Below are 26,816 nucleotides of genomic sequence, written 5' to 3'. Positions count from 1 at the left end.
AAAAAAAAAGTTAAATCTTATGCTGTATGTTAAACATTTGAAAGCTTGCTGCAGACTGTTTCCTCTACTGTAAGAGTTTGATAACTAGGTGTCGTTTAACTTTAATCCAACAGGGGTTTCTCTGGATTTATTTCAGGTCATATACTTTAACACTATAATTGTGCTGAAATTCTTTCATATGCTTACTGCACTCCTTTTGTTCTTGCAGCATTTTGGGATGCTGTTGTAACATGTTTCTTCCTGGATACGGCACATAACATTGTTGAATACATTGAAATAATATCAAAAATTCTCAAAAGTGGAGGAGTAAGTTTTTTTGAAACTGTTTAGAATAAACTTCTGCATTTAGTAACTTTTCAGAGATTCCTGAACCTTACCAACTTTTTCTCAAAATTTGATTTGTAAGCAGATCCAAGTTTTTAATCAATGGTTTTTGTGCCTTATTTCTTGGTAAGTGATAAGTATTATTGTCACGCCCCCGGCCCGAGATCGCGAGCCGGGGGTCCGCGCCAACCGCCGCACACCCATAGGGAACTCTCCCTACAAGCATGCAAGACATCTAAACCAAATATCTCAAATATATAACTAAAATAATTCAGCTGAAATAAATGCAATCTTATTCCATTGACTAACTCAAGTCATAGGGTTTCACAAGTCTAAATACGCAGCGGAACAATAAAGATAAAACATCAATTTAAACAAAGCCTAATCTAGGATAACTTGTGCTTCAGTTCTTCTAGTCGCTCTCCCATTTTAAATCTCCGATAGGTTAGTTCTCAGAATCTGTAAAACAACAAGAAATTGTATAATGAGCTAGACAGCCCAGTAAGTAATAAACACCTTAACTAGTCAATTCATATAATAACATAAAATATAAATACAAATTACGATGAATCAACATAATAACATAATCAATTCCTTTTCAAGCACAAATTCATTAAAATTCGTATTTTTCAAATATCTATATACATAATCATAAATCTGATTCGAAACAAATCATATTCATCTCATCAGCCTTTAGCTACGACCACACTTATACCCTGTGGCTAGGCCAGAAACAGAACCGCACTTATACCCTGCGGAGTGGGCCAGAATACCGCACTTATACCCTGTGGAGTGGGCCAGAATACCACACTTATACCCTGTGGTGGGGCTAGAATTGCCAATGCATAACCCCCTATTGGCAGGGTCCAGAACATAGCCAGGCTGAGAGTTCTAAATCTGATGCACATCAAAATTCTTTTGTAACATAATAGATATATCATAATTCGATCTAAATATGCATATACGATAAAAAAAGTAATATAACAATAGTCCGAAAAATATTATTCCAATTCACATATCCATTTTTCATTCAAAGCATCATCTCGTAAAATTCATAAATCACATATAATATTCATTAACAATTTATTCGATGCAAAAATAATATTATATAAATGAAGAGTCTAGAGAAGGCAGTTCATTACTTACATTGAACGCGATCCACAACAAATCCAATTAATCTCACAAATTCCTCGCAGAACCTAATATCCAAAAATCATATTTTCTTTTAAAATTAATCACAATATATATAAAACTTAAATTTTAATATTCTTCCAGGGCCGACCCTGCAGAAGTGTCTAGCCCCCCCCAGGTTCAGGTTCGGATTCGGGTTCATACCCGTAAACCACCCTTTCCCTTTATTTGTTTATTTATTTTTTTTCTTTTCTTTTTCTTGCTTTTCTTTTCTTTTATTTTCTTTTTCTTTTATTTTCTTTTTCTTTCTTTCCTTCCCTTCCCTTTTCTTTTTCTTTTTCTCTTTTTTTTTCTTTTCTTCTCTTCTCCAGAACCTTCTCCCGACTTCTTTCTTCCTTCCCCTCTTTCTTTCTTCTTTCTTTTTCTTTCTCCTCCTCCTCTTCTCCCGACTTCTTCTCCTTCCCCCCCTTTCTTTCTTCTTCTTTCTTCTCCCGCGAAGGGAGGTCGCGAGCTCGGGAGAAGCCAAGTCGAGGCCGGCGGCGCCCGCGACGGCCGGCCCTCTCCTTCTTCCCGCGGAGGAGGCATGCGGACGGGAGAAGAAGAAGATCCCACGACGGTCGGCCTTCTCCTTCTTCCCTCTCTTCTTTCTTTCTTTCTTTCTTTCTTTCTTTCTTTCTTTCAATTGGTATACAAAGAAATGAAGGGTAGAAACCCTTACCTCAGCCCCGGCGAAGATCCGGCGGCTCCTTTCCGGCGGCAAACGGAGGAGGAAAGGGTCGTCCGTGCTGTGGCTGCTCGGCTCTCTCTCTCTCCCTCTCTCTTGGCCGGCAGTCCAAGGAAGAAGGATCCCCCCCTTCTCCCTCTTCTTGGTGTGGCGGCTCTCCTCGGTGGCCTTAAGGAGGAGAGGAAGCCCTAAAAACAGGGCTTCCTTCTTCTTCGGGATGGAACCAGTCCATCCCGTCGCCTCACGTGCATCGCACGTGAGGCCGGGGTTTTGGGACTGGGCTGGTCATTTGGATCGGGCCCAGTTCCGGGGTCTTACATCCCACCCTCCTAAAAAAAAATTTCGTCCCCGAAATTTGCGTACCTGCAGTTTTAAAAAGTTGAGAATACTTCTTCCAAATCAAGTCATAACACTCTTCAAATCCAAGTCGTCTTGTCTGACCAATGTCAAATAATTCTATTCACCATACTTTCTCTGCACACTCTGATTTAAACCTCAACATACCCGTGTCAAGTCTAGATTTTTTTTTTCTAGAATTACTTGCTTGTTGGTACATTCATTATTATGTCTTATTCCGTGTGAACACTTTCGAAAGTTAAAAGTTTATATTCTTCTTTTGACAATCAATCAAACAAATGTTATGTAACTATTTAATCTTTTCTAGCAGCATAATAAGTTGTCTAACAAAGAGCAGTGGGCATGGCAAAACAATAAATAGAAATAAATATTGGGACTAGATTAATACCTGTCGTCAACACATCAGAAGCCTGTGCATCTTGCTGTGTAAGTGCAAATACTCTTCCTTGAGTCTTTGGCCCCTGGCTTCCTTCCATTGCCTGAGTAGATCTATTCTCGTTTCTTTGTGGGCAGTCTGCAATTTTATGACCTATCTTACCACATCTAAAACAGGCACCGGTGTTCCAATGGCAATCCTTGTCAGCATGAGCCTTACCACATCTGGAACATTTATTGATATTCATCTGCTTAAGGTTGTCACTCGTGGATTTCTTGTTTGAACTTTCGACATTTTCATTGCTCTGCCCCTGAAATTCATTTGACCTGTTTCTCTTCTTTTGGTTTCTTTCCCTTTCCAACCGTTCATCAATAACTTCCCTTTCAATTATTAAAGCCTTATTTACCACAGCTGCATAGGTAGTCAATTCATAAGGTACCACTTGTTTTCTAATTTCAGTCTTTAGTCCCATCTCAAATTTATGCGTTCGATCTAGTTCATCTTCGACTAACTTTGGAACAAATTTTGCTAGCTCGGTAAATTTAGCTTCATATTCTGCAACAGTCATATTTCTTTGCTTTAGGTGAATAAACTCCTGCTCTTTCTGCGTTCTTACACTCCGAGGAAAATACTTATCATAAAATGCTCCTCGAAATCTTTCCCAAGTGAGTGGCTCCCTATCCTGCTCATATTTATGTTCCAACATCCGCTACCAGTTGAATGCCTCACCTTGCATCATGTATGATGCAAACAAAATCTTTTCATCATTCTGGCATCTCAAGACAGCAAATGCTTTTTCCATCTCTATAAGCCAATTATCTGCTTCCAACGGTTCTGTAGTCCCCTTGAAAGCTGGAGGAGCCAGCCTCTTAAATTCAGCTATACTGCTGCGTTGTTCACACTGTTCCCCTCGTTCTTGCTGTGGCTGTGTCTGGGGCAACTGTGCTTGTTGTTGGAGCAACTGCTGTTGCACTTGCTGTTGCATCTGCATAAGGCCCACTATGGTCTGCATAACTTGGCCTAGGCCTGGCTCTTGTTGTCCTGTCTGAGTATCACTAGCAGGATTGACGACTCTCTCCTGCTGAGGGGTGTTACCAGCTTGTTGGGGTGTACTGTCATTTTGCGGGTTGGGTGCCTTATTAGTAGCTCTGCGAGTAGTCTTTCTCATCCGACGTGGAGGCATCCTGATCTATGTCTATCAGATAGCAGCATACCAATAATAAGCTTACCAGTTCATTACAAGTACATAGAATGGTTGTTACAATCATCATAAACTAACGTTCCAATGTCCCTAGTGTCTACCCACCTACACTCATGTTATGTCAGAGTTTTTTTTTTTATCTTAGAATTTATCCATTCATGCTCTGATACCATAAAATTTGTCACGCCCCCGGCCCGAGATCGCGAGCCGGGGGTCCGCGCCAACCGCCGCACACCCATAGGGAACTCTCCCTACAAGCATGCAAGGCATCTAAACCAAATATCTCAAATATATAACTAAAATAATTCAGCTGAAATAAATGCAATCTTATTCTATTGACTAACTCAAGTCATAGGGTTTCACAAGTCTAAATACGCAGCGGAACAATAAAGATAAAACATCAATTTAAACAAAGCCTAATCTAGGATAACTTGTGCTTCAGTTCTTCTAGTCGCTCTCCTATTTTAAATCCCCGATAGGTTAGTTCTCAGAATCTGTAAAACAACAAGAAATTGTATAATGAGCTAGACAGCCCAGTAAGTAATAAACACCTTAACTAGTCAATTCATATAATAACATAAAATATAAATACAAATTACGATGAATCAACATAATAACATAATCAATTCCTTTTCAAGCACAAATTCATTAAAATTCGTATTTTTCAAATATCTATATACATAATCATAAATCTGATTCGAAACAAATCATATTCATCTCATCAGCCTTTAGCTACGACCACACTTATACCCTGTGGCTAGGCCAGAAACAGAACCGCACTTATACCCTGCGGAGTGGGCCAGAATACCGCACTTATACCCTGCGGAGTGGGCCAGAATACCACACTTATACCCTGTGGTGGGGCCAGAATTGCCAATGCATAACCCCCTATTGGTAGGGTCCAGAACATAGCCAGGCTGAGAGTTCTAAATCTGATGCACATCAAAATTCTTTTGTAACATAATAGATATATCATAATTCAATCTAAATATGCATATACGATAAAAAAAAAGTAATATAACAATAGTCCAAAAAATATTATTCCAATTCACATATCCATTTTTCATTCAAAGCATCATCTCGTAAAATTCATAAATCACATATAATATTCATTAACAATTTATTCGATGCAAAAATAATATTATATAAATGAAGAGTCTAGAGAAGGCAGTTCATTACTTACATTGAACGCGATCCACAACAAATCCAATTAATCTCACAAATTCCTCGCAGAACCTAATATCCAAAAATCATATTTTCTTTTAAAATTAATCACAATATATATAAAACTTAAATTTTAATATTCTTCCAGGGCCGACCCTGCAGAAGTGTCTAGCCCCCCCCAGGTTCAGGTTCGGATTCGGGTTCATACCCGTAAACCACCCTTTCCCTTTATTTATTTATTTATTTTTTTTTTTCTTGCTTTTCTTTTCTTTTATTTTCTTTTTCTTTTCTTTTCTTTTTCTTTCTTTCCTTCCCTTCCCTTTTCTTTTTCTTTTTCTCTTTTTTTTTTCTTTTCTTCTCTTCTCCAGAACCTTCTCCCGACTTCTTTCTTCCTTCCCCTCTTTCTTTCTTCTTTCTTTTTCTTTCTCCTCCTCCTCTTCTCCCGACTTCTTCTCCTTCCCCCCCTTTCTTTCTTCTTCTTTCTTCTCCCGCGAAGGGAGGTCGCGAGCTCGGGAGAAGCCAAGTCGAGGCCGGCGGCGCCCGCGACGGCCGGCCCTCTCCTTCTTCCCGCGGAGGAGGCATGCGGACGGGAGAAGAAGAAGATCCCACGACGGTCGGCCTTCTCCTTCTTCCCTCTCTTCTTTCTTTCTTTCTTTCTTTCTTTCTTTCTTTCTTTCAATTGGTATACAAAGAAATGAAGGGTAGAAACCCTTACCTCAGCCCCGACGAAGATCCGGCGGCTCCTTTCCGGCGGCAAACGGAGGAGGAAAGGGTCGTCCGTGCTGTGGCTGCTCAGCTCTCTCTCTCTCCCTCTCTCTTGGCCGGCAGCCCAAGGAAGAAGGATCCCCCCCTTCTCCCTCTTCTTGGTGTGGCGGCTCTCCTCGGTGGCCTTAAGGAGGAGAGGAAGCCCTAAAAACAGGGCTTCCTTCTTCTTCGGGATGGAACCAGTCCATCCCGTCGCCTCACGTGCGTCGCACGTGAGGCCGGGGTTTTGGGACTGGGCCGGTCATTTGGATCTGGCCCAGTTCCGGGGTCTTACAATTATCTTCTAATGGTATGAACGATTCATACTCGTTATATGAACAGGTCTGGATAAATTTGGGCCCTCTACTTTATCACTTTGCAGACTCATACTCACCTGATGATGTATGTATATATAATTTCAAGCGCAGATAAGATATATAATGGGTTGATTTTTTTTTACTTAATGAGCTAGCTGTAACTTGTTCTCCTCTGACATCTAGGAGATGTCCATTGAACTCAGTTTGGAAGATGTGAAGAAAGTTGCTTTCCACTATGGATTTGAATTGGAGGTATCTACAATTAATTTTTAACCTCATAGATTTTAGAGAAGTTCAGTGATTCATGTTTCCACATATTTGTTCCATGAACCACAGATGGAGAAAATCATTGAGACGACTTACACTGCAAATCCTCGGTCAATGATGCAAGTAAGCTTGTTATCTTTTTGGTTAATTTGCACATGATCGTATATCATCAAAGCCAAGCCTACACTGACTTACACTGACTTCTTCCATTTCTTTGCCCTTTTATTTTTCTGTTCTGACATTCATCTAAGCGTGCCACATGAAACTATATGTCTAACCATCTCCTTATGAAACTTTGAGTTAGTTCAATGTATCACTATTCCATCAATTCTAATGCTTCTTGCTTTAGATGTGTCTTTGCCCTGTTTTCCCCCCTTCTTTCCATGAGAAGCACCTAATGGAGCATGTTATTGCAGGTCCCTTTGGACCAGGGCTATTTGAGGATGAGAGTGGATCTTGAGTTGAATGTTACATCAAATTGGACTATCGATGTTTCAGATGTGAGAGATTTTTTTTTTTTTTAACAATCTAATTTACTGATGTTAGTGAAAATAGTGCATAATGTCTCAGCTAACTACTGCTAGATAGTCCATGTAGATCCATCTCTTGTTCCTCAACAAAGCATGGTTATTCAAATTGGCGCCAACGAGTAGGATCTTTTAGTAAGAAGGATATTGTGTCCTTTTTTACTGAAATTTGTATTTGATCTTACATTATATCTATCAGTTCCCTATGACTTCCCGTCACTGTTTTAATAATTTTCCCCAAGAAAGCTCCTTTTCAATAGTTTTTAATTTACCTTTTTGTGTCACTGACACATATAATTTGCCTTTGATAGGATTCCTATGGCACAACCATTCATGGCATGTGCACTTCAATGTGTGCTAAGTTAATTGGTTGTGAGATAAATCAAATTGGTTGTGAGATAAATCAATTGCGTGGTGGATAACTGCAGCGTTCATGAAATATTGTCCTTGTCTCCTATTGCAGGTAAGAACAGTGAAAGTTAGCAACATTTTCCTAGCTGCATCAGAAAGGGACATCAAGGAATTCTTTTTCTTCTCAGGGGACATTCAATATATTGAATTGCGGAGGTCATTGTCCTTCTAATTATGTCTTATGCATTTCTCTTGTGGAAAATCATTATCAAAATCATGTTGTTTTCACTTCGGCAGCGAATCTGAAACGTCTCAGATTGCTTATGTCACTTTCAAGGAGTCATAGGGAGCAGATACAGCAATGCTTCTCTCAGTGAGTTAAATTTTAATAATGCAAATTACTCGCTAACATGTTCCAATCTCAGGAAAAAAATTTTACAAATAACCTTCATGTCCTTCATGTTTTTCTAATATACAATCTGGAAGATTTTGGGTGCACCATTTCAGTTCTTTATGGATGCAGGAAGCAACTATAGCTGATCTTTGTGTCAGCATTACGCCAGTTGAGGATTACCAGCTTCCTCCTGAAGCTTACAAAGAGATACCGGTAAATCTGACTCCTTGATATTTGTGCAGATTATGCTCTCAGGTTTCTGCATGACATGAAAGCCATATTGTGACTTTTTGCTTTTAATTTTGGATACGTGGTGGTTTTCTCCTTGAAAAAAGAATGAATGAAAAAACAAAGCCGCATGGGCCACGTTCATTAGCATTTCATCGTTCGAGTGTTACTTTATAATTGTACCAGTAGGTTGTGGTGATAATTTTCAAAAACAAAAGTTCTGAACTAGTGGACCAAAAATTTTTTCTGTGTCTTTCATTTTTGGGATTATAGGTCTTGCTCGCATGTTATGTTTCAACAAGAAGGAACTTGTCAGAGATAACAACCTTTTATATATTACTGTCTTACGGATTGGGAACCATTTAGTGAGATTATCAGGCTTGTAATTGTTGGTTCTTTTGTTTTGTTTTGTTTTTCCAGTTCCAGTTTTGTAATTTCAACCTACTTATATTAATTCAAAAGGTTTCACTATTTTTGTCTTCCCATCTTCTTTTTTTTCTGGTGATGCAGAAGGAAGGGAAGCTCTCGTCAACTGAGTCTGCAGTGAGGAAGGCAGAGGATGTGGTGAGCAGCATGCTGGCCAAGGGTTTTGTCCTGAGCAAGGATGCCCTCAAGAGAGCCAGGTCCTTTGACGAACGACACCATTTTATGTCCGGCGCCTCAGCTATGGCTTTAGTCCCTTGGAGGATCTCACTGGAATTATTGGGCAATCATCATTCTCTTCTACCTCTACAAGTCAAGCCCCAGAGCTGTACACGCGTGAAGACCTTCTAGGTATTTTTGAGCACTAAAAGAAAAAATGGCAAGAGGAGGTTTTTCAAAAGATGAGAGAAGAGATTGGCTTTGGACCAAGGCATGCAGATCGGGGGGGGGTAATGGTGATTCTGGTTCTGTTGATCATGCTTCATTATAATTGCTTTTGCCTTGGATGATAGGTCTTTGCATTCCTAGGAGGAATGAAATCTCTGTTATGACATACTTTTCGTACTTTGATTTTGATGGATTTAAGACATGTTGGTGCCTATTTTGAATGACATGTTAAAAAAACTTTTGCGTAATGTTGAATGCCTTTGCTATTAATGAAATTATTATTATTATTATGAGCCAATCAATGTACCAAATGTACCAGATTATTGGAATGTGATCAGTGACTAAATTTGGTTACTGAATTGTTTACCAAGTATTGTGACGAGTAGCCATAAACTTAGTGACAGAATTTTGGTTACTAAAAATTGATTTTGCTCAGTGAGTTGTGATAAATTAGTGACGATAATCTTGTCACTAGATCAGTGACGGAATTAATAACAAATTTGGTGACAAAATTTGTGACCATGTCTGTGACGACTAAATTTGTCACTGAGGGTTGTGACAGATCAGTGACCAAATTTGTGACCGAATTCTGTGACAAAATTAGTGACCAAGTTACCTTCTGTTGGAAATTGTATCCTAAATGTCAATCGTCAGCATATTGCTGATTGAATTTTGTAAATGAATTGACAAAACAATAAAGTATTTTTTGGCATTATTCATCATTTTAAATCTTCAAATGAATTCTTATATGATGAGGTCCTTAGGACTTGTTAATGATAAAGGAGGATTTATCTTCGAATCCTTAAACTAGTTCACGACCAAATGATATGTTGTTACAAGGACGACAGCATTATCGAGATTAGGTCGTTGTGTGACATATACGTTGGTTGTCTTCTTAACCAAAGAGTGTAGAGACACTGGTATGCCACACAGGTGAAGTGTAGGAGTACATTTCACTGAACGTGACCAATTCCGAAACGCTCTACTGTCAAGAGATGTTCCGAGTGGATATGGATATAAGTTTGGCCCTCTAACCTGAGACCGCAACCTGGACTAGTAAGCAACTCATTGTACTTTGGTATCGGACTACCTGGATTTCTAATTCAGTGACGGAAGGTCACTGGGTGCAGTCAAGTACTTGCGTAGTCAGTTGTGAGTCGAGATGGAATTGATCCCTCCTGGAAATAGGAGATAATGTCTTGTGATTAACTTAGCAAAATCTTGGCCAGGGTAATCCCAGTGAGGAGTCACGGGATATCTAAAGTTAATCACATAATGGATGTACTAATTATAGGGTTGACAGTGAGCTCTAAGTCATCCTGGCATTAGGAGTCAAAGGGATTGAATTATACAGTAACTATAGTTCAGGGTTCCAGAATATTTACTTTGCATATATTCGGCCTATCCGGACGTCGGGTACCATTGCTAGATGGTCACATCGATTAGTGTAGGAAGTCGTTTCTATACTACCGGCTTAGGTTCGAACCTATGAGGTCACACGCATAGAAGACTCCTGATTGATCAAGAAGGCTGATGAATGATTAAGAATCATTAAGGGATAATTTGGTCAATTCGATTGGCAAATTATCTTATAAAATAATTAAAGTAATTATCGAAGGATTAATTAGTAATTAGATTGCTAATGAACTCAATTGGATTGAGTAATTAGACTAAGGATGAGCCAAATTGAATTAAATTCAATTCAGGGCTCAATTAGGGTTTTTGACCTGATTGGATTAGGTCTGAATCAAGAGGACTTAGGTTGACCAAATTAAATTAGATTAAATTTGTGCTTAATTAGGGATTGACCTAATTGGATTAGGTTCAAACCATGGTAATTGGATCATTCTAATTATTAGGATTTAATTAAATTAAATGGGTTTGATTTGAAACTGTTTGGATCTTGAAATCCACTTGTCACATATCCATGCATGGCGCCATAAATTGATTTTTAATATGATTAAAAATTAATTTAATTTATTTAATGGTGCCATGGGATGGTTGGCATGAAGTTAGAGGGGATAGCAACATTAAAAGGACCTTCATCAGCTGGTGGTCGAATTCAAGGAAAAAGAGAGAAAAAGAAGAAGAAAAAAGGGAAAAGAAAAGAGAGGAACCCTAGTTCATGTATGGAAAAATTCTGCATTCAATCTAGCCGACTTCTTCCTCCTCTAAGTCCATCACGCCGTTAGTGTTAGGGGTCCTTGATAAGAGTCTTTAGATCAGATCTAAGTCCTCTTCAATCCCTCCAAACCTTTCCTCCAAGTTCTTCCAAGAAGGCGGTTCAAAAGTTGATAGCGTTGGGAAGATCAAATTTCAGCCTCAAGAAATTCTGCGCAAGCTAGCACTTCCGCAGGATTGGATCTCTTCAGAAACTTCGCGTGTACTTCTCGTAGAGGCCATTCGTGTGCGTGGCTGCAAAGTCAAGGATCAGATCCACAACTTTCATCCATCATAAAAGGTATTAATCTAGCATTAATCATTTATTATGGTGTCAAGATCTAGGTCCGATTTCCCGAGGTTTTACCCTCTTTTGGGGCTCCTCATGGAGATATCTCCAAAATCCATTCGATGGATATTCGGAGATTAATTGGAATAGAGTTCTTAAGTTTCAGATCTGATAGTTAATTATGCATGAAAGTTTTAGCATAATTGTTTAAACGATTCCGGCATAATCCTATGTGTTCTTAATGTGCTGATTTCTAGATTTGATCTTGTAAGCATGCATGAATTAAATTGTTTGATTCATTTTTTCCGCTGCATTTTAAAACTTAAAAAGAACTACGTATGGCTTGATCCCCCTTATGAAGGGGTACGTAGGCAACCCGATCAGGTTCAGCCATAGTTTTCAAAAAAAAAAAAAATCAGCATGCTAAACGCTGAAGAACCTAGGATTCACTTTCAGTGGTATCAGAGCCAGGTTCATGTTTAAACTTTTATATTTTAATTTTTATAATTAAATCTGAAATCATGAGCATGCTTAGATTAGATCTAAAGTATTTTTATGATTGATTTAATTGCTGATTATGCATGATTAACTAGATCTAAAATTTTGGATGCATATGATGCATGTTTGTGTTAAGATTTGTAACATAAATAAATCTGAAATCATAATATTGTATAGATTAAATCTAAATAAAATTTATGATTCATATGATCTCTGATTTTAATGAACAAATCAGATCTGAAAATAAAAGTGAAAAAACAAATACATAAGATGTATGTTGTTTGTATTAATTCATGTTGTTATGCATATGTGATGCATGAAAATTAAATATAATGACTTAAACATGAATTAAATTTGATTACATGTGATTAATTACAAAAGCTCAGATCTGAAAATATGTTTTAAGAACTGAAAGATTGTAAATAATATGTAATTAAAAAGAAATATGCAATGATCAAAACTTTCATAGGTCTAAACTTAATTGAGAATTAAGTGTTATGAAATAGAATTGTAACTCAATTAATTGACATTGCATAATTCTTTGGACATATCGGTTAGCTTGAATCAAGTTACTAGGATTGGGTTAGACCTAAGGTTAGAATCATACATGGACAAATAGAATTAATTGATCAAATCTAATTAAGTAGTAACTAGATTAGGTCCAGAAAATTCTAGGTCAATTTACAATAGTTGTAGATGGATCAAGTCTATGTCTTTGATTAGACCAAGATGGAACTTGATTTAGGCTCAGAGGTGTAGCCCAAGTCATTTGAGTAATCAAATCAAAATTGATTAACCAGTCGGTGTCTAAGGTAAGTTTGGTAGTTTTGACCGATGGTTTTTAATTGGGAGCTACTCGCACTGATTCGTCTTTGTCGAGTTAATGGCATATCCCTTCCACCGATCTCACTTACCTGGCCGACATGGTCAATCACATTTTGATTGGATCACTTAACGATTCGAGTTAGCCCATGCCTATAAGGAAAATTAGTTTGACTGATTTAGGTGCCTCCTTAACCGGTTTGAGTCTAATCTGATTTGTTGAAGTCAGTGGGAGAAATTAGACTAACCGGATCTTCTCATCTATCCTAATTATGAAATTCTCTAAAATTATTAGGTCCTTAAAATGAAATGGTTATGGGGATAACTAGGTCATAGCCTCCCATTAAGTTGGGTGATAATGGGTCCAATGTTTTGATAATTATTGGAGGCGCGACACGCTTGGTACTTATCAAGTATTGGAATTGTCATTCAATATATGATGAGTTAAGTGTACCTTCAATAGGCGGTCAGGTGAGCCGAGCCACACTCGGGCTTGGTCGTCTATTAGTTGATTAGACTTAACCCTATCATTTAATGGTTGGACCTGACTAGGGTATTCGGTGGAGGCGCCATACGCCTGCCGAAGAACCTAGGGCAAAATTATCACTAGAAGTTGCTTAGTGAAGCAACTGGTTTAGAACCTACTGATAAGTGCTTGATAATCTATAATTTAGTTATCTTTCCATAGCACTTATCAATGTTCTTAAACTGATAAATACGTATTTTACCATGAAATTGAATGATCATTGAAATAAATTTAAAATATGGTAAAAAGCAAATAATTCTTTTCTTAAATCAGACTCTGAACTTGTCTCTCTCTTGTTTGCAATCTTTCATAAAAATTACAGAAAAACATATAAGAAGGAGATTGTGTTGATCCGGTTTGGTAACCTGATAGAATTGTAGTCAAGCTAAGGTTATAATTAAATAGGTTTTAGTCCTGATTTGATCGAAAGTTATAATTAATTTTGTATAGGGCAGAGGTTTGATTAACCCTTTTTATTAGGTCACGGTCCTGTTTTTAGTCTTGTCTGGTCAAGTTCGATCTGAAGCAGCTTAGCAAGAATTAAATTTAAATGACAATGGGCTCAAGGACAAGTCAACCATCATGACCCACCTCAAACCCAAAGTCAATTCCCAACCAATTCCTTACCTGCCTTCATATAAAATTTATAAATTTAAAACAAAAAAAAGGGAAATAATGAATATAATAAAATAAATAAAAATAATTCCGGAGAGAATCACTTATTCACTGTTCATATGAATAGTGTCCCGTAAAAACACTGTTCATATGAACAGTGAGAAATAATATAATAATTAAAAAAAAATATTAAAATTGTTTCACTGTTTATCTCCTTCCTCCTATCCTTCCCGTGATCCCGCCTCACATAGCGCCCCCCTGCCCGTTCCAGCCACGCGTCACAGCCGACGCTCCAATCCTCCACGCGGTGCAGCCGGCGACCAGATCCTCCGCCTCTTCATCCGCTTGCATCCCCGCCTCCACACAGCTGCCGTTCCGGGCGTCCGAGACAAGCTACGCATGCTCCCAGCGTATCACGCGATGAACCAGGCCGCCTTCCGTGCACCCAGCTATCTCCCAGATCTCCTCTCATCCTGCGGTGCAGCCGGCGACCAGATCCCCCCCAGCTCCATTCCGCTGATCCCGCGGCCCTTCATCCTCTTCGTCCGCGATCTGCCTTCCGGCATCACGCCTCGGAATCAGCCGGCCGTGATCTCTTCTTCCTTCCCGAACGAGCACTCCGGACAGCTATAAAAGGAGGAGGGTGGCCATCGATGAGGGGGGCGGAGAGCTCGGTTTGAAGAATGGGGGAGGGGAGGCCACGGTTTGAAGAACAGAGGAGGAGCCTCTGTTCGGAAGAGAAAGAAATAAAAAAAGAGAGAAAGGAGGGGGGGGAAAGAGAATAGTTTGTGACATTTTGGGAATGATGGGAGGTGAAGGCTTTCATTTGAAGATGGGAGGTCGTCCGGAAGCCATGCTCGGCTAAACGTCTAGTCTAGGGCTGGATGAAGCCCTAGCAATGTTATAGGGCATTATTTTCTTATTTTCTTTATTATTTTGGAGCTTGGTTTAAATTCTTATTATCAATGAAAAATTCTTTTATGATGTTTAAACTTTGAGCATGCTATTTATTATTCATGTTTGCTAAAGTAGTCTAAGATGATCCATGCTTAGAAAGATGAGGTGTACTGCACCCTAGATTAGCATAATTAGGTAGACACTTCTTGCTATACCGAAGATGGATTTTCTTAATACTCTTTATGCTTTTATTTTAAAAGGCTTGTAGCCAATATTGCATGCCTCTCCAAAAGATAAAAAAATAAAGAATACAAACCCTGATGCAATGCTATGTGGTGGACTCCAAACCCTAGATCCATTTATTCTGATAAATTCAAATTCGCACTCATAGTTTAATTTAGTTAAATCAAGTTAGCAAATTCTTCTTCTTGATTTATTTTTTTAAAAAAAGAAAAATTACTTATTCTTCAATCCCTGTGGACCGACACCCATAATCACTATCCTACAGGATACGTGCTATTGCATGGTTTATTTTTGAAATTAAAATAACCGATCAATTTTTTTGCGCCGTTGCCGGGGATTGCTAGCATAGTTATTTTTTCTATCATTAAAAAAAATTTAATTAATTAAAAAAAAATTTCAAAAATATATATATATATATATCTAAAATAAAATAAAATTTTTTTTCTATTATTGTAATTTTTTTATCTCCTTTTTCTCTTCTACTAATTTTTTTTATTATTATTTTTCTTTTGGTCTTATTTGATCAGGAATCAAAGAGGAGATCTGGGCTATCAAAAAGGAATGCTTTAGAGGTTTGCTTAAAAAAATTTAAATTGCTGGGGAAATTCCCTTTGGTAACCTCTAAACCTTTCTTATTTAAATTAATTATTAGCTTGAAATTTTGTGGTGATTGTTTGATTTTAATTTCAGCAAAAGTGTGAATGCATGCTTGATACACATACACAAATTAATCCGCACATAGTAAGGGCAATCACCCCAACAAGATAAGAGCCGGATTTCATCACCGGACTCTTGCCCAACTTAGGTGAACTCAATCTCACATAGTGTCACTTTAATTAAAATCAATTAGACGTTGGCTCCTAGGGACATTCGAGCTCAATAGGACGAAGATCACCAAAAGTTGCACCAATTTCGCTCTGTGGCTTAGTTGATGTCTAGGCAAGCTTAGTCCCTATAAGGGAGACAATTCATCTGTTCGAGGCAAGTGGGTTTTAAGTGGGACCTTTGCGAACGCATCGTGACCCCTCCACTTACATGGGAGCTTACCTGGTCAACTCGGTTCATTAGACCGGATTGGAGGCTTAGGTGCCCTCTTCAAACCAGTTGGGAGCTGTCTAGTGATTTTAGGACAAATACAAGGATTGATGTGTTTATCTTTTATTGCATGCTTGACTGATCAAGTACTAGTGTATGCAAGGAAGTCGTTCTAGAGTACGTGACCTATTACCTTTTGATCCTGAAATAGAACGGACCCTTAGAAATATTCGAGCTAAGATCAGAACAATAGAATCATCCCCACCTCCTGAGATGGCTGAAGAACAACCCAAACTCCTGAGGGAGTACTTTACTCCCACCATTTACACTTCTCCATCTTGCATTCGATTACCTGAAGTAGCAGCGGTACAATATGAAATAAAGTCTAGTGTGATCCAAATGCTCCCATCTTTTTATGGGCTCACCAACAAAGACCCATATAAACACTTAGATGAATTTCTTGAGATTTGCACCACTGTCAAGATTCAGAACTTCACTGATGATGCTCTGAAACTTAGATTATTTTCCTTCTCCCTTAAAGATAGAGCCAAACAATGGCTGAATTCTTTAAAAGCTAACTCGATTCGTTCTTGGGATCAAATGCAACAAGAATTCCTTAAAAAATACTTTCCTATAGGAAGAACGAACCAGTTTAGACGTGCCATTACAAGCTTCTCCCAAACCGAGGGAGAAGAATTTCATGAAACTTGGGAGAGATTTCGGGACCTAATCCGTAAATGCCCTCATTATCAAATACCTAAGTGGCAGCTAGTGCAATATTTTTATGACAGTTTGACTGAACGAAACCGTCAGATGATCGATGCTGCATGCGGGGGGACTTTCATGCTTCGAAATGAGCATGAAGCATGGCAACTATTTGAAAATCTTAATAAAAACTCCCTCCACCATGCTTCATGTTCTCGTCAAGCACCCCCGAATTTTCAAAGAAAAGGGGCCATTTGTGAAATAAGTCGTTCTATGGACCTGTCTAGCAAGGTAGATGCATTGTCCCATAAGATTGACTAACTAATGATAGGAGGACATGTCGTTAGCTCTTCCTAAGCACAAGTATGTGCTATCTGTTCTAGCCCATCGCATCCTATTCATGAGTGCCCCTCAGCACCCCAATTTCCCGAACTCGTGCAAGAACACATCAATGCTGCTCAAACACAACCCAGACCGGGTAATGATCCATTTTCCAATACATATAATTCGGGATGGCGGAATCATCCAAATTTTTCTTGGAGGCAGCAAGCTTCGAATATTACCCAACCCTACTCCCAAAATTTTCAAAACCCTCAGAATTTTCATCTCTACCGTCCCTCAAATCATTTTCAACACCCTCCTCCTCCAACCCAAAGAAATACAGCCTTTGAGGAGAAGGTGTTGACTGCCCTTTAAGGTTTGGAGGCAAACACACAACTATTGCACTCTCACACGCAATCAATTGCTAAGCTAGAATCCCAAATGGGTCAACTAGCCAATGCATTAAACAAGCGAGAGGAAGGTAAGCTTCCAAGTCAACCAATGAGTAATCCTAGGGGACAATACGTGGCTCAAGAAACTCGACTAAATCATGAGCAAGCCAATGCTTTGACTACCCTAAGGAGTGGACGTATAATAGATAATAAGGTTGGGGAGGGTAACAATAAGGAAGGTGAAGAAGAGGAGAGGAATGTATCACATGAAAACCCAAAACCTTCTTCAGCTAGTCCACCATCTGCCACAACCCACATTCCAAAGGCTCCATTCCCTGAAGCACTTAATGCACCCTCTCCCTTTGGCAAGAAGGGAACTTCATTAGAAGAGATGATGGAGGTCTTCAAACAAGTTAAAATCAACCTCTCACTCCTTGATGCCATCAAACAAGTTTCCTCCTATGCCAAATTTCTCAAAGACCTTTGCACCCAAAAGCGGAAATCTAGAATACATGTGCCTAAAAAGGTCCTCCTAATTGAGCAGGTAAGTTCCATATTCTCCAACACAACACCCCTCCAAAGTTCAAAGATCCTGGTGCTCCCATTATTTCCTGTGTCATAGGAAATAACTCCATCGACCGAGCACTCTTAGATCTAGGGGCAAGTGTGAATCTTCTACCCTATTCAGTCTATGAAAAATTTGGGTTGGGTGAATTGAAACCTACCTCGGTATCTTTACAATTGGCTGATCGATCGGTGAAGATGCCAAGGGGGATGATTGAAGATGTTCTTGTCAAGGTAGACAAATTCTATTTTTCAGTAGATTTTATCGTCCTTGACATGGAACATGTGCCCAACCTTAAAAAACAAATCTCTGTGATTCTTGGTCGTCCCTTTTTAGCTACAGCCAATGCATGTATCAACTGTAGAACTGGGGTAATGGATATATCATTTGGGAACATGAAAATTAAGTTGAATGTGTTTTATGCTGCTGACCAACATGTGAAGGAAGACGAGTGTTGCCTAATTGATGAAATGGATGATCTTGTAGAGAACGCTCTTCCCTATATCTTAGCAAATGACCCCTTAGAGGCATGTTTGGCCCATTTTGACATTGACAACTTTGATATAGACAAGGACGTAGAAGAAGTTAACATCTTACTCGACAATCAATCTCCTATGAGTTCCCTTCCTTGGAAGATCCGACCTGAACCCCTTCCCCCCATTGCTAGCACACCACTTTGTCCTTCCATTGATTCTCCACCTAAACTTGAGTTAAAGCCACTTCCGACAACTCTTAAGTATGCCTTTCTAGGACCAGAAGATACCCTCCCTGTAATCATCGCGGCCAACTTATCTACTGAGCAGGAGGGTAAACTTTTAAGGGTGCTAGAAGAGAATAAACATGCCATAGGATGGTCTGTAGCCGATTTGAAAGGGGTTGACCCCTCTATTTGTATGCATCGAATTCATCTCGAAGATGATGCAAAGCCCACCCGAGAAATGCAAAGAAGACTCAATCCTAACATGAAGGAGGTAGTCAAGAAAGAAGTGGTGAAGTTATTAGATGCCGGAATCATTTATCCAATTTCTGATAGTAAGTGGGTGAGTCCGATACAAGTGGTACCCAAGAAATCAGGTATCACTGTGGTTGAAAATACGGAAGGAGAATTGATACAAACACGCACAACTACGGGTTAGCGCGTGTGTATTGACTATAGAAAACTTAATTCGATGACTAGAAAAGACCATTTCCCTCTACCTTTTATAGATCAAATTTTGGAACGGTTGGCTGGTCAAGGTTTCTACTGCTTCTTAGATGGTTATTCTGGATATAATCAAGTACCTATTTACCCGGACGATCAAGAGAAAACCACTTTTACTTGCCCATTTGGGACATTTGCATATAGGAGGATGCCTTTTGGACTAGTCAGTTGAAAGTCGAGATGGAATTGATCCCTCCTGAAAACAGGAGATAATGTCTTGTGATTAACTTAGCAAAATCTTGGCCAGGATAATCCCAGTGAGGAGTCACGGGATATCTAAAGTTAATCACATAATGGATGTACTAATTATAGGGTTGACAGTGAGCTCTAAGTCATCCTGGCATTAGGAGTCAAAGGGATTGAATTATACAGTAACTATAGTTCAGGATTCCAGAATATTTACTTCGCATATATTCGGCCTATCCGAACGTCGGGTACTATTGCTAGATGGTCACATCGATTAGTGTAGGAAGTCGTTTCTATACTACCGGCTTAGGTTCGAACCTATGAGGTCACATGCATAGAAGATTTCTGATTGATCAAGAAGGCTGATGAATGATTAAGAATCATTCAGGGATAATTTGGTCAATTTGATTGGCAAATTATCTTATAAAATAATTAAAGTAATTATCGAGGGATTAATTAGTAATTAGATTGCTAATGAACTCAATTGGATTGAGTAATTAGACTAAGGATGAGCCAAATTAAATTAGATTCAATTCTGGGCTCAATCAGGATTTTTGACCTGATTGGATTAGATCTGAATCAAGAGGACTTAGGTTGACCAAATTAAATTAGATTAAATTTGTGCTTAATTAGGGATGACCTAATTGGATTAGGTTCAACCTATGGTAATTGGATCATTCTAATTGTTAGGATTTAATTAAATTAAATGAGTTTGATCTGAAACTGTTTGGATCTTGAAATCCACTTGTCACATATCCATGCATGGCGCCATAAATTGATTTTTAATATGATTAAAAATTAATTTAATTTATTTAATGGTGCCATGGGATGGTTGGCATGAAGTTAGAGGGGATAGCAACATTAAAAGGACCTCCATCAGCTGGTGGTCGAATTTAAGGAAAAAGAGAGAAAAAGAAGAAGAAAAAAGGGAAAAGAAAAGAGAGGAACCCTAGTTTATGTATGGAAAAATTCTGCATTCAATCTAGCCGACTTCTTCCTCCTCTAAATCCATCACGCCGTTAGTGTTAGGGGTCCCTAATAAGAGTCTTTAGATCAGATCTAAGTCCTCTTCAATCCCTCCAAACCTTTCCTCCAAGTTCTTCCAAGAAGGCGGTTCAAAAGTTGATAGCGTTGGGAAGATCAAATTTCAGCCTCAAGAAATTCTGCGCAAGCTAGCACTTCTGCAGGATTGGATCTCTTCAGAAACTTCGCGTGTACTTCTCGTAGAGGCTATTCGTGTGCGTGGCTACAAAGTCAAGGATCAGATCCACAACTGTCATCCATCATAAAAGGTATTAATCTAGCATTAATCATTTATTATGGTGTCAAGATCTAGGTCTGATTTCCCGAGTGAGGATGATAGTGGTATTTTGATGATTAATACAATAATCAAGAGTATGTTACAAATTAATTCGATACTTCATTTATAAGTCTGTTACTCTCAGTATATTCGTATAATAAGATAAAGTTACATTTCATTGTTTATATGGATGAATCTAACCTTGAGTTGCAGCAAAGTGTGGATTGAGTCGACCCCAAGGTTGATTGGGTCGACCCCGGCACATCAAGAAAGCATCTGGCACACTTCTGCAAAAATGGCACGGATGAACAGTAGTTGGGTCAACCCAAGGAAAGCATGAGTCGACCCAAACCTCAAGCCTCTCAAGCCTCAAGAAAGTAGTTCTCTGGAAACACTGAGAGGGTCGACCCAAGAGGAAGTTGAGTCGACCCAACCTTGAGTCGACCCAAACACTGAGAGGGTTGACCCAAAGGCAATGACATTCAAAATAGGTTCTCTGGAAACCCTGAGAGGGTCGACCCAAGTGGAAGTTGAGTCGACCCAACTGAACCTTGAGTCGACCCAAAAAGATGTTGAGTCGACCCAAGTGAAGGAAGGCTGAATTGCAAGGTTCTGTGGTTCTGAGAGGGTCGACCCAAGGAATGGTTGAGTCGATCCAAGTGAAAGTTGGGTCGACCCCAGTAAAAGTTGAGTCGACCTAAGCACGGGCAGAAGCATAATGGCTAGTTCTGCAGAAGTACTTTTTGTCCTTCCAACAGTGAGTAACGGCTAGTTTTTGAATTCTAACCATTGGGGCTTGTCCAATGGATGAAGGAAACTATTTAAAGTGGCACTATTCATCAGAGAAAACATCCTTTTGCAAAATATCAAAGAGTACACAAGAAAGACAAGTGCCCTAATCTTCTTCATCCAAGTGCTTCATTCAAGAGTAAAAAGAAAGTGGTTGAGCAGATTCCAAGAGTCATTAAGAGCTCCATCCACCCTTGAAGAGTGAAGCATCCTTGACAAAGAAGAGAGAAGTCTCATCAAGCGATAACTATTCTCTAAACTCTTCTTTGTAGATTATATTGTTATATTTACTCATCTAGGAGCTTAAATCTTCTTACTTCTTTTATTAATCACCTTGTAAAGGTTTGTTGGTAAGCCCGCAAAACCAACGGTGTAGGTTGATTGGTGAACCCGTAAAACCAATTGTAAAGGTTCGTTGGTGAGCCCGAAAAACCAACATAGGTTTGTTGGTGAGCCCGTAAAACCAACATAGGTTTTTGGTGAACCCGGAAAACCAAAGTGTAAAGATTTTTGGATTGTGAGCCCGGAAAACAATCCAACTGTAATCCGCGGGATTATAGTGAATTTCCAAGGGGTCGCTTGGAGAGTGGACGTAGGTGCTTAGGAGAGCACCGAACCACTATACTTCTTGTGTGTTTGTATTGTGCTTTGTTAAATTCCATTAACTCATCAATTGACATAAGTAATATAGTAAAAATTAAAAGAAACCAATTCACCCCCCTCCCTCTTGGCTTGTCACCTTGGGCAACACCGAGGTTTTACCCTCTTTTGGGGCTCCTCACGGAGATATCTCCAGAATCCATTCGATGGATATTCGCAGATTAATTAGAATAGAGTTCTTAAGTTTCAGATCTGATAGTTAATCATGCATGAAAGTTTTAGCATAATTATTTAAACGATTCCGTCATAATCCTATGTGTTCTTAAGGTGCTGATTCCGTCACAATACAAAGCAAATCACGACCACCCTTCCTGACTACTTCAACGGTCTAACCATCGCATAAACCGGGTCCCTCATCCCTCCTCTCTCTCTATATATATCTATCTACTCCAAGCCATCCCAGCGCATCGAGCTTCGATCTAGACTCTCGAGTTCCATTCCTCCTGCACTCTCTCCTGCTTAACCGAACAGACATGGCTTCACGCATCCTTCTCGAGTTCCATTCCATTCCGTATTAGTGACCGGAAACATGGTATAGTGATGAAAAATTTCGTCACTATATGCGTGTTTTCTGGTAGTGGATCAAGGATTGAAAACTGGTCTGTACTAGCTGAAGGCTGAAAGTATCATCATTTGAAGGCATAGATGACTAAGAGTCCGAAAACAAAGATGACCGACAATCCAGTAGTTTAGAAGCAAGTCAATCCAACTAATCCCGGAGTTATGATTGTTGTGGTTCAAATTTGGCCCGAGGGAGACCATGCCGGTGGAGTCGAGGGAGCCGCCGGTGATTGGAAGGAGAAGACGGGAGCCACCTCCTGTGCGATGGCCGCGGACCTGCACAAAGTTTCACCAGTATTTTCGGTGAGAGCCCTTTGATGATCAAGTTAGAGTGGAGTAGATTTGGTCCAGCCCAAAAGTCCTTTACAAGTTACCTGACCGAGCTATTTATAGTCTCGGTGGAGTGGCCCAGGTGGCAGAGGCAATGTCAGCCCTTATCATGAGAGGGTGTGGCTCTGAGCCGGATGGCGCGCAGCTTAGATTGGCTGGTGTCGTGTAGTACTATACATTCTTGAGAGCGGTAGGGTGTTGATAGTCACAGCAGGGTATGGCTGGAGTGGTCAAGGTGCCGTCTGATTGTTGAAGGCCGGATATGGAGACGTCACATGGTAGTGTTGCAAAGTACGGCCACGCAGATGAACGTAGGTGCGCACATGGGTGCGGTCGTTGGCGAGGCCGAGCTCGTTAAAAGGTCGCATCATGCGTTTGACGAGGTCGGCTTGACGGGTGTTGTGAGTAGCTCGGCTTTCCGGATTCCGAGGCATGCTCGATGGAGCGCTCCAAGCTCGAAAGTCGGGGCGTACTGCTGAGGTAGGCGCCCCAAGCTTAATTGGGGCAGGTCGGCAAATACTAGAAGCACCCCAAACTTGGTCGGGGGAGTCGGCGAATGTCTGAAGTTGGTGGAGCCTTCGGCGGAGTCTCGAAGTCGAGCTGACTCGGGGCCGAAGTGTAGATTCGACTGGTTGGCATTGACGTTTATTGGGCCAAAACTGGGCGGCCTTTTAGTTGTGGGCTAGACGATCCATTTTTTTCCTATCATTTGTCCCCCACTTCTGAGGTCGAGCTGCCTTGCAGCTCGAATAATGGAAGTAAGCAGACTTCAAATCATCCAGTGCTTCAATCACATAGGCAAGAAGAGGTGTGTACCAAACTGGTTATGCCTTGGCATATTTCTTGGCCGAGAGCTCGACGTCGGATTTAGGAGGTTCGAGCTTCCAGATTTTCTTGAGTAGAATCCGCCGTGGAAATTTTTCGGTGTTCCACATGGGCGTTCCTTTCTAGAGGTTTCGATCATTAATTTTTCGTCCCCCGAAGCACTCGGTCTGGCGAAACGTGAGAAGCCGGCCATTAATGCGCCCTTCTCTGAAGCATCTCGTCTGGCGAAATGCGAGAGGTCAACCATCAGTATTTCGAGCTCCGGAGCGCCCTCCATAATTATCAGCATTTAGTGGGGGCGATTCGGAGAGATTTGTTGAGGCCATCTTATGGCCCGCCACGTGGCGGATCCTGGGTCGTCTGATCATTTAGGTTGCATGATTGCTAAATTGAAAGTAAAATATAAATCCATTGAAGGTTGAAAGATTTATTAAGCCTTTAGAACCACAGCTCTAAATTTTTATCTAACATAGGAAATTAAGAGATGCCTGCAGCACTATGGGTAACATACCTATTATACGATCAAATATCTTGAGTCCATTATAACAAGTGACAATCGATACTATTTCATGAGAATGATTTGTCTAGAAATGCTTTCCTCATCTTGAGGGGAAAATAAAACTGGCATGGGGGGAATTTGCAAGTCTATAATCCTTCCTTCTAACATATCTGGAACCTTACCCATCGAGAGTCTATTTATTAGCTTAGTCTTAATGCACCATAAAAATACTAGAATTATCCCTTTGGCAATCTCTTCTTCCACTTGGGTCATGGCCGTGAAAGTTCTCAAATTTTCATCCAAGTTGAGATGCTTGTAAATCCAATGTGAGAAGTGGATATCTCACGGATGTTGTCTACTTGAACTTCAAAATTTTTTCTTCCCCCAACCATTTCAAGCACTATCATCCCATAACTATAAACAATGGATTTGCTAGAGATGCCTCTAAAATTCCTTGAGAAGACCTCAAGGGCAATAAATGTAGCCTACAGTCCCTCAAGATTTGGCCATTGATATGATTCTGTCAGCCGAGCGACACTATTTTAGCTGGCCGAAAATAAGATATTTTTGGATATTGCAGCCATGGTAGAGATAGTCTAAGCCTCATGCATTACCAATTTCAATCTCCAATTGTTTCACCCATTCAAGATCTAGAATAATTTGTTGCTTAATATAAATGAATTTTTCAAGTGATCCATTAACTATGATCTCTGTTGAAGACTGATTCAAACTTTGACAGCATGTTTTTCGGAAGGCTTATTGTTGCCCAGATAGACAACCCAAGAGGGGGGGGGGGTGAATTGGGTTTTAAAATAATTTTAACTATTAAAGCGTTTGTGGGTGACTAATTAATGCTTTTTACAAGATGATTAATTAGTTGCTGTGATGTGTATGAAATGAGAGTAATGGTAAGAGACAAGCAATCACAAACACAAAGCTTTTATAGTGGTTCGGAGCTAACCCTTGCTCCTACGTCCACTCCCCAAGTCTCTCTTGGGAATTCACTATAACCCCTTGGATTACAGCCGGTTGTTTTCCAAGCTCACAACCAAACTTGTTGTTTTACGAGCTCACAACGAACTCGGTCGGTTTTCCCAGGCTCACCGACTAGAACCAACCCCGATTGTTTTCCCGGGATCACAATCGAACCCTTACACGTTGGTTTTACACTCGGCTCACCAACCAACCTCAATACTCTTGATTCAATGCCCCGATTGAACCAAGCAAAGACAAAGGTGTAGATAAAAGAGACAAACAGAAAAATACAGCTTCTCAAAAGCAGATAAATGGCAATATGAACAATAACGAAGTTAAGAGCCCTCAAACGCTTTTAAGTTGGAGAAGAGGAAGGGCTTCTTGAACTTCGGGTCTCCTCTTGAATGTGTAGTCGACTTGAATGCAGGAGAAGGCTCTTTCAATGTTGGGAAGAAGTGGGTGGATGCAGTTAATGCTGCTCTTCCCTCTTTTTCGTTGAAGAACAAGTTGCAGAGATTGAAAGCTTGATTACTTGTAGTGGAATGGTTGTTCTTTTTTTTTGCTACAGTCCTCTGTGGCTATTTAAACCAACCCCCACGGAAACTAGCCGTTAGAGAACTTTTTCTGCCCGTTCTGCACACTCTGTACAGTCTGACAATGTGTCCGTTGGTGGGTTGGAGTCGACTCGTGCGATCAGGAGTCGACTCGTCTGTAGCAGGAGTCGACTCGTCTGTAGCGGGAGTCGACTCATACTTTTCCGGAGTCGACTCTGCAACTGTTCCAGATTTGAATTAAAGTTGCCTTCACGACTGGGAGTCGACTCGTCTTGACCCAGAGTCGACTCGCCAACTTCTGGAGCTGACTTGGCTTTCTCGGAGTCGGCTCATCCCATGAAGTCCGTGGACGTATTTTTGAATTTGGTCCACTCGAGTCGACTCGACTGTCCTGGGAGTCGACTCGGCTCTCAGTTTCCGAAACTTGGTCTTCTGCCCTTTTGATGTGAAGCTGCCTTGGAGTCGACTCTAGCTGTCTGGGAGTCGACTCGAATCTCAGAGGAAGTAACTTGGTCTTCTGTCTTCTTTGTGGTCGCGGAGTCTCGGAGTCGACTCGCGTAATGCGGGGGTCGACTCGAATCTCAGAGTCCAGAATCTGCCCTCTGACTTTTTCTTTGTGTACTGCTGAGAGTCGACTCTTGCTGTCTTTGGAGTCGACCTGCCAACCATCGGAGTCGACTCGCGTTCCACTGGAGTCGACTCGAATCTCAGACCCGAAAACTGCTCTCTGACTTTTTCTTTGTATTCCTCTTGGAGTCGACTCTTACTACCCTGGAGTCGACTCGGTGAACCTCGGAGTCGACTCGCACACTTCGGGAGTCGACTCGTTGATAGGTTCTGAGTTGAAGCTTTCAGTTCGTCTGTCTGTTCTCAGTCGGAGTCGACTCGTACTGATCCGGAGTCGACTCGAGCTCGTACCAGTGAACTTGATACGCTTGGAGTCGACTCGTGAT

The 26,816-nt window shown here is 40.3% G+C and overlaps 1 protein-coding gene, 1 long non-coding RNA gene and 1 other non-coding gene across 3 annotated transcripts; 2 read left to right on the top strand and 1 right to left on the bottom strand.

Annotated features, from left to right (window-relative positions):
- Positions 1-139: 139 nt before the first annotated feature.
- LOC103705771 lies at positions 140-6,757 on the top strand. Its single transcript, XR_005512667.1, has 4 exons — positions 140-306; positions 6,364-6,423; positions 6,522-6,590; positions 6,675-6,757. It is a non-coding gene; the product is annotated as an uncharacterized LOC103705771 (long non-coding RNA).
- A 1,158-nt stretch (positions 6,758-7,915) lies between these two features.
- On the top strand, positions 7,916-8,969 carry LOC103698911 (binding partner of ACD11 1-like). The gene is made up of 2 exons (XM_039129660.1): positions 7,916-8,090; positions 8,619-8,969. The coding sequence occupies exons 1-2, from the start codon at positions 8,001-8,003 to the stop codon at positions 8,877-8,879; spliced, it is 351 nt and encodes a 116-aa protein (XP_038985588.1). The 5' UTR covers positions 7,916-8,000; the 3' UTR covers positions 8,880-8,969.
- Positions 8,970-16,649: 7,680 nt separating this feature from the next.
- Positions 16,650-16,755, bottom strand: LOC120111814. Its single transcript, XR_005513208.1, has one exon. It is a non-coding gene; the product is annotated as a small nucleolar RNA R71 (small nucleolar RNA).
- Between the last annotated feature and the right edge of the window lie 10,061 nt (positions 16,756-26,816).

The sequence above is a fragment of the Phoenix dactylifera genome, chromosome 8 (genome assembly GCF_009389715.1).
Source record: "Phoenix dactylifera cultivar Barhee BC4 chromosome 8, palm_55x_up_171113_PBpolish2nd_filt_p, whole genome shotgun sequence".
Lineage (NCBI taxonomy): Eukaryota > Viridiplantae > Streptophyta > Magnoliopsida > Arecales > Arecaceae > Phoenix > Phoenix dactylifera.
Note: the sequence above shows the minus strand (reverse complement) of the source record. Positions and strands in the feature narration are given on the sequence as shown.